This window comes from Nothoprocta perdicaria, unplaced genomic scaffold (assembly GCF_003342845.1).
Source record: "Nothoprocta perdicaria isolate Ctin4 unplaced genomic scaffold, notPer1 scaffold_26, whole genome shotgun sequence".
NCBI lineage: Eukaryota > Metazoa > Chordata > Aves > Tinamiformes > Tinamidae > Nothoprocta > Nothoprocta perdicaria.
In genome coordinates this window covers 211,370-219,926 of record NW_020455488.1, presented here as the reverse complement: position 1 = coordinate 219,926, position 8,557 = coordinate 211,370, and the positions used below count along the sequence as shown (strand labels likewise).

The following is an 8,557-nucleotide window of genomic DNA, read 5'->3' as shown; positions in this document are numbered from 1 at the left end:
TAAAATGACTTTTTTTTTTTCCCACTGTCCAGCTTCTGACCCCCCCCCCCCTCTCCCAAAAAAATGCACATGCAAATATGGAGTTTTCTTTCTTACTGAGACTTCAGCCTTGTGCAAAGCCTCAGCCAGCCTGAAGCAAGGACCAACTGAAAACACCTGCAGGGCTTTCAGTGAGGATCTTTCTGACCTTTATTTAAAAACCTATCTTTCTAAGTAAATGTCTTTTATTAGCGATTTCTAATACAGAGATTCCTGTATAAAGGCAGGACGCACACAAGGGACTTATGAACTATTGACTTTGTAGCTGTTCTCTGCAGTCAGAAATGGCTGTTATAAAATACACAACAAGCAGTTTCCCCCTGAGATCTGTCCCCTCCAGCTTCCCCCTCCCCGGATTGCTCCTGGATTTTCTTCACCTGTTGAGACTGCAGTTTGGATGGGCCCTATGGGATCTGGCTGGGTCAAAGCCAAAGAAAACTCCCTAATTCAGTCTCCTAATGCTTCAGTTACTAGCTTGATTCTTTTATTACATTTCCAATATCTTATGACTCCTTATATCTGGCTTGAATATTACCCTTAGTATTTTATGTACACAGTGTATGTGAAGAGATACTAAACAACTGGCTGAATTAACAACCTTATTCCAACTACATGTCTTACCAAYGAGCCACAGCTGAATGGGAGTTGGAACCATGCTGCCTTTCAGTGAGTTGGGGTCAAGGAAGAAGAGTGTATTTTATGGAACACGTGAAGTAGAAATTCATGCATAAACCTCAGAGGTCAGCATAGATATCTGCCAAACTGTCCTCCACTGTTTGCACCACGAGCTCTTTTCCCACTCAATTTACGTCACATAGATTTTAAGTATCCTGCTCCAAAAGCATGAAGTAGAAAGTTAGATTTGTAAACAGAACTGCAAATGAGAACAGCATACACATACCCAGAAAAACATTCAGATGAAGTTATAAGTTCTGTCCAAATGGTGCACCTAGCTACATCAAGAAGTGTTTTTTATTGGACATATTCTTGTTGCAATGCGGAATTTGGGTCTGTAGTTTTATGTGGCATTTGAAAATGTTCCATGCTTTTGGGAAGCTTTTCAGGGTATAAAGTTTCTTATGGCGTACGTTAGGAAATAAATGGTGCGATAAAACTGTGATGAAAAGGACACTTAATTGAGGTAGGATTGTTTGAGAGTGTAAGGACGAACACGTAGCAAACATCAGAGGACAACCCCCTGTCATCAAAGTTCAAAGCCACTGGTCACAGCCCATGTAAAGGGAGCCAAAGTGCACATTAAAACATGGACACTGCAAGCAGCACTCTTTTTTCTTCCACCCTTTTAATGTGACAGACAGAACAAAATCAAAATCCATTGGAACAGCTGCACTTTCCAGTGACAACCAGACACAGATTAAATCAAAAGAAAATAAAAAGGTTTCAAATGGAAAAAAAAAAGGAAACAAGGAATTGAAACTGGCTATTTCACGCACACAGCTGGCAGAACATCTAAATGAAACGTATGATTAATGCACAACACCGGGTATTATTTACAGTGGAACTTACAATGTGAACATATTTAGACAGTGCAAGCATTACATACAGCAAAGAAGTTTCTTTTATTTAGTTTCCTTCACAGTTTCCTGGTTTGATTCTTTCCAAAAACAGCATTTGCTAAAATGAGAGTGAGAAACAGAGGGACAAATTTGGTGGTAATGTAACGTATGGGTCTCAAATATATATATAAACATAAAAAGACGGTCTCAGGTTCTGTGTGTCCTTTGAAAAGTCAAAGGACATAAACCGGATCATAAATGGACCTGGAACTTCATTAGCAGTAAATATGAATGATGTTGCTGAAAATCGTAAAGCAGGACCTAGAAGAAACCTTCACATCTGCAGAAAGCTCAGCTCCGTATGATGGCTCTGTGCCAGCCCCTGAGCCCCTCCTTGGGGTTGGAATTCTCCCCGGAGCGGACAATAGTTGCTCATTGCACCTCTCTGGTGTCACTGAGCAATATCTCCCCAGAAGGGAGAATGTTGGGCTCTGGACTGATAATTCCCAACAGTGACCCTTTCATAGACTATGAGCTCCATACACTGTATAAGCTACAAAACATTTTAAGAGGACAAGGATCAAGTGTTCATGAAGAAGGTCTCCCACCCGATCCCAATCCACACCATCAGGAAGATGCTGCAGAACCAAATGTAATAGAAAAAGCAGCCGTGCACACCTGAACAGGAACACAAAAAAAAAAAAAAAAAAAAAAAACAGCTAAATTACCAGGGACTAGAAAGAAGCAGAACTCTTGCTGAAATACATTTGGTCCTTTATAACGACAACATCTTTCATTCCTCCAATGTTATAACGACAACATCTTTCATTCCTCCAATGTCTGTTTCTGCATGCTTGGAAGCCCAGTATCAAATTGCTCCTGTAACCCCCTGTAAATCTGTACAGATAAAGATGCCAAGACATCTTTTCTATGTCACAAAGTCCCTGTCAGAGTGGTGGGACAGATGTGCCATGGACGAATGAAGAAGTCCAGCTGTTCTCTCGAAGAGATCTTTGAGGTTTAAGGCAGGTCTCTCTCTTCATCCTTTGAGACATTCTTACTGTAATATTCATGAATCCAAGGAAATAGTGCTCCGTAGGCATCATCAGTGAAGTGGTACTTGGACTAGCAGGAGTTTTCCTCTGTGAATGGTCTATTATATCAGATCTCTGAGACAAGAAGACTATTTGCAGTGACAAAGTAGACGGGGGAAGCCCTAGGTGTTGCCAGTCCTTGCAGGGCAGGTGCAGCACTTCTTTGTCAGCAGTGGTGGTGCCCAATGAGAAATGTCCTCTGCATTGCTCGGGACTCGGCATCTTGAGCTCAGCCCACACTCAAAAGGCAGTCAGTGCTGAAGGGATTGCACCCAACCATTTGTTCTCGAGAGCAGTGTGAGACCTAGACACATCTGGATCATTGCAGGACAACAAGCAAACATGTTTGAGGTACTGGCCACATCTTGGTTACAGTGAAGGTGAGCAGAAAGTATCATCCATAGCACAAATATCACAAAGGTAAATGCATGAGCCTTAGTTATTCTGGATACTTCTGTTATYGAAGGACAGGAACAGGGACATCTAGGGCAACCTATCTCCTTCTAAGCATGGTTTCTAAGAAAGGACATATATTGGCTCTTTCTGTCCCCTGACCCAAATGGGAACCCAGGGTGATTAGTTCAGATTCAGATATCTGCCTAACTTTTAGGAATCAAGTGTAGATTACAGAGTTTCCCCTTAGAGTTTTTGTTTTGCCTTCTCCGTTTTTAATTGGACTTTCCCAGGCCCTTGTGCTATTAGCTGCAATGTGAATTTGCATTTTGTATTTGGTCATGAACTCACTAGTCAAATATCAGGGATAGAAGCGTTATCAAGATAACATCCTTTGTCTTTGAACCATGCATTTTTAGAGGTGCAAAGAGTTTATTCATGTGGGTAGCCAGGGTGACAAAGAAAGCAAATTCCTRTTACTCTTTATTTTGTCCCAGCTAAGTTCCTGGACATGAAGTTTACTGAACTAGACTCTGTGAAAGAGTGATTCTGCAGGGAAGGCATATAAGTTTATGTAGCCTTTCATAATACTACCTTATCATTCCCCTCTCYTTAAGACCTCAGTTTCCTCCATCTCAGAAAATTAATTTTGAAGTTTGCAAAATAATGCCACTAGAGTCATTGCACAATGTCACCAGAAAACACAAATAGTCAGGTTTACTGTCTCAGCACACCTAAGAGCAGTTAGCAAAATAAATAAGGATGAGTTATGGCACCACAGAACAGTATGCCACAATAATCTAGGAGATGAAACTTTTTTTTCTCCTCCAATCCAGTGTGGTAACTGCCATCAGCAGCCCAACAGAAACGTAAAGGCTATGATCATCTTTGTAGTGTCAAAATATTTATCTGCTTCTCACTATTTAAAAGACAAGACGTTTGAGACAAACACACACTTGCTGGAATGTGATTCTCAAAAGAAGCTGTGAACTGCTGCCAGACAAAGAGGACGTAATTGTACTTATTCCTGCCTTAGAGAAGGAACCTTGCTGTTTTGAAGGCAGATCAAATAAAGCCCTAAGTTACCCATAAAATGATGAAATGAGGCATAATAAGCCTAGTTATGACAACAGCTCATGATTTATCAATTCCATAAACCTCAGACTAAATCTCTAAAATCCCCAATAGTCTATTGGGGATAATCTTATCACTGATGGATGGGATGGCAAAAGAGCGATGCTTTCTGGAGAACTGGTGTCATTGGCAAGGACTTGCTTCTTGCAGTCTAATGGCATTCTATACCCTTCTGTCCTCTACAGTGGTGCTGAGACCAACTTCCACAGCTGTCTGGGGCTGGCCCTAGTACGAGTTACAGTATATTTGACTGTCTCTGTGCAGGTAAGGGCAGGTTTTAGGCTTCAGACCTGCAGCACTTCAGTCTTCGAAGATCACTAGCAGAAGTCTAAACCTTTTCATGTCTCAAAAAACTCTCATTGAGATAAATTCCCTGCATTATGTGACAGTTTCTGGTCAATTCTAGTCTTATACTGAGTTTGCTAGGAGGGTATAATTAGAATTATCTAGGCAATTGTGAGCATGGATATTTTGTTTAATAGTATGCATTTTGCTCTTGCTTTCCAATAAAATATATCAAAAAATGCATGATTCATCTTGCTTCTAAGGTGCAACAGAATTGAAATCATATGATAAAAAGGCCATATCATTTAAAAGACGATCTTTACAGCATATCAAACTTAATCATCATACTTAATAGAGATTTAATGCTCTGTACAATGAAAGCTTGCCATGTGCATTCTCTCTATAACAAGTTAAATGGCTGTAAGTTACTGTGCTTAGAGTTTTTCAATGAGACCCAAATATATAAGAAAATCAAACATCATATCCTTTAACTAATATGGCTAAAATGCTGGTAAATTCCTAGCATATTCTAGATATTAGAGAAAATGTCCCCTATTTACACTTGAAAGTATGTACACATTTGGTTTGCTGAATGCTCCAACCCCATATCTGTTTCTCCTCCATGAAAGTTGGTAGGAAAAAAATCTTAACCATCACAGAAATATAAACTCCCAGTGATCAATACAGTTATATATTTGGTGTCTGGCTATGAAGAACAATGTATCTCTAAAATAGTCATCACTCCAGATAATCTTGATTTAGTGAGATTAGTTTTTAGTCTATCTTTTAAGGTCTTCTTAAAGACGCAAAAATGAAAAATTACATATTTCAATGGCTGACCACTACAGTGTGCATATGTATGCAAGTATGTGTAAATACACATATATAGAAATATAAAATTATGTATATATCTCTCTCCTAGACCTGGAAAGTGCCTAGTGATTCTGCATGCTCAAGTGAAGACAAAAAAGCGCTTTGAGACCTGGCATCTTCAGAGAAGAGCTGAGCACACATCCCTACTGCCTCCAACAATGAAGACTCTTTCTGTTGGTTCAGATGGTAACTGGAAAACCAAGAGCGYTACAGTCACCATTTGGAGCTCTTGGCCCTGCTGCCGGGTCTCCCCTCGAGCTGGTTTGTTCACTGCCTCCATTCTGTCACTTGTACCCAAACATGGCTTTGCAAACTGCCAGGGAGAGCCTGGCAAGACAGGCAGCATCCCCCAGCTCGGCAAAGGCGCACGGGCGTCGGGATCCGTTCTCCCACCAGGCACACGCACGCCCGCAAGTGCACAAAGCTGTTCGCAACCTCTGTCACCACACCRGAATGGACAGGGAAAGACAGAAGAACTTGCCCCAGTGCAGGCAAGATGAAACACGAACAGCCAAGCTCTSCAGTGCGTGTGCCATAGCTGCATGCACCCATCGCAGCTTGAAAAGGGTCAGAAATTAGGGGTTAGGGTTTATCCCTCTGGGTTCTTCTTTCCCCTGCCCTCTCTCTTTGAGGTATCGACAGAGCACTGTACAATTGGACATTTTGCTTTTTCTAAACATGGCTCTTGTTGTTCTTTACCCCCCTTGTCCCCCTGGCCTCGCTTGCTCACATCAGGACCTGGTCTCGAGTCTCTGGTAGGCGCAAAGCTAGCAGGCCACCTCCAACCAGAGCAGAGGAAGCCAGAAGAATGGGAACCACCTTGGTTATCCCAACGAAGGAGGCAAAGATTGAGTTGCCCAGGATGGCACCAAACTTGCAAAGCCCATTGAGGATGCCAAAGGCTGTTGCCCTGTGGAGAAGAAAAGCAGAAAGCATTGGTTAGGAATGAGGTTCTCAGCATAATTACAGGAGATTTCAATAGGTTTTGTGAATGCTCTTATATTGTTCAGCCTACACTCCTAGCAAACAAAACCATCCAGAATAACTAAATATATCTGTTTTCATGTCTGTGTGTACTTGTTTTTCCCTTTTATCTGAGCCTTTCCCTGGCCTCCTTTGAGTTGTCCAACTACACGGCTACAACGGCATTTTTCCTCTACAAGGAAAGGAGGATGCAACCTGCTCTGGAACTTGTCAAAGCCCTTTCAGGAAATGGTTAGAGTGGGTTGTCACCAGAGAAACAAYCTGGGCGCTTCTCCAAATCCTGCTTCATCCACCAGCAGAAAGCAAGCTGCCTCCTGGATCTCCCCTGAGAAAGGCAGAAATGTCTCCTAATGAAGTTGCCAGAAAGGATCTTTTCTTCAGCACATTTCTGTACTCTCTCCAAAGGTTTCTGTACTGCCTCTTCTCTCAAAGCATTCTGTGCATGTGGTTGTCCCCAGGATGTGAAGGGGAAGGCTGTCACAGTGATGAGCTCTGCCAAGAGGCTGAAGAGTCAAATATCCACTCATTTTGGTGCAAATGACACATTACTCATATTTTATCTGCCCATAATTTACATATACCTGCATAAAAWTCTAAATGCAAACTACCTTGCATTGAGATTTGTTCTCGCAAATGGCAGCGCTGATCAAGTCCCGCTACGACACTACTCAGTGCTTAAGGATCACCTGCATATACACGTATCTTGCCCATTTCTGCTAGAAAGGTCAAAGCCAGAAGATAAGGACAGAAAAGGAAGGATACCCTTGGTACCTTTTGTCGGTGGGATAGAGCTCAACGGTGATCACATCCAGGGCGTTCCAGGCGGCAATGCTGGCCCCGCAGAACAGGCACTGCCAGCCAATCATTGCCGACTCGCTGTTGCCAAAAAAGAGAAAGAAGCAGCACACTGCGGAGATCAGCATGGAGCCGCCTAACAAGGAGCCAAGAAAAAGCATGTCAATATCATTTTCCCCAATCCACGGACAGTCAACCCCCCCAGTGGTAAAGATGACCTTCAAGTGGCAGTGTTTCACCTCCAAAATGAATTAAATCCTCAAAAAAAACCCAACCCAAATACCTTTATACTGTCTATCTGTCTTTCTCTGATGTTGGAAACATGCCTGAAAATGTTCTCAGTCCATCTTAACGATCCATCTGACCTGCTTGACAGATACTCTGAAGATAGCCTTTTCAGGAAGGTTTCCAGCATCGTAGACTTGCAAATGGACCCAGAAAGAGCATAGGCAAGTAAACACGAAAGTCCTCGAGGAAGAAGAATCATGTGAAGGTGTTTCTACTTGAGATTTGAGAACTACAATTCATACCATATTCAAATCACTTGACACGTTTCTCATCTCAATTAGGATAACTTACAGTCAATTGTATAAAGCACTTGAAGTCTCTTTTAATTATAAGTACATCATTAAATTTCATGGCACATTTGCGTAGGACTATAATTTTATGAACATCATTGAGAGAGAAAGCGTTCATGCTCAGTTAGCCACGATTCAGATCCAGATATATTAGTGGCTACGTCACCACTTTCTTCCCTAGCTGGGAATTTTCATCTGCAAGGTAAAAGGTGCAATTTGGGCAAAATCAAAATATCTTTCACTGCAAAGTTCTGCAGAAGTGAAAAGGAAAAAAAATARAAAAGGATTTTTTTTGCTTATTTGTTTGATTTTTGAATTCATTTGACACAGACAATTAATTTGAATGTCAATCCAGAACAAAGTGYTTCATTTTGTCCCTGAAGTGCACAGCCTATGGAAACCCGCCATCCAGGACCCCGTATTTTCTCCTGCTATTACCTGGCCAAACTATTTCTGGCACTGCATTTTCTGTTTAAGAGGTACAGAGGAAGATTGCCAGAGGTTCACCAGAAGATCTGACATTGGCCACAGGAGATGGTTTAATGGAATGTGAGAAACCTGAACTGAAGTCCCAGTGAAGCACATACCACAAAAGASAAAAAGAAGTTTTCATGTTAAGCTGACCAGAAATAATGTGTTCAGCAGCCTGATACGGGAAGGATGCCAGAAAGCTCTGCGTCAATTAAGAATTCCATAGTGAAACATTCCTTCGTGTCTTTACCAATTTTTGTCCTATACTTTTTAACTCACAGAAAGAGCATTTAGAATTTCACCTATCATCTTAATTACAAATGAAAATACTGAAATGTTGAGAAGTTTGCTGGGTGGATAATCTGATTCTCATTCAGTTTTTTTTTTTTTTTTT

At 41.5% G+C, this 8,557-nt stretch overlaps 1 protein-coding gene across 3 annotated transcripts in view; it reads right to left on the bottom strand.

The window, feature by feature from the left end:
- Positions 1–3,707: 3,707 nt before the first annotated feature.
- SV2B (synaptic vesicle glycoprotein 2B) overlaps positions 3,708–8,557 on the bottom strand; it is a 57,143-nt gene continuing 52,293 nt past the window's right edge. For all 3 annotated transcript variants that reach the window (XM_026040504.1, XM_026040503.1, XM_026040502.1), the window contains exons 12-13: positions 7,091–7,250; positions 3,708–6,245 (exon numbers count right to left, since the gene is read on the bottom strand). In XM_026040504.1, coding sequence (XP_025896289.1) covers positions 6,062–6,245; positions 7,091–7,250 — 344 coding nt within the window. In that variant the 3' untranslated portion in view covers positions 3,708–6,061. The remainder of the gene's footprint in view (positions 6,246–7,090; positions 7,251–8,557) is intronic.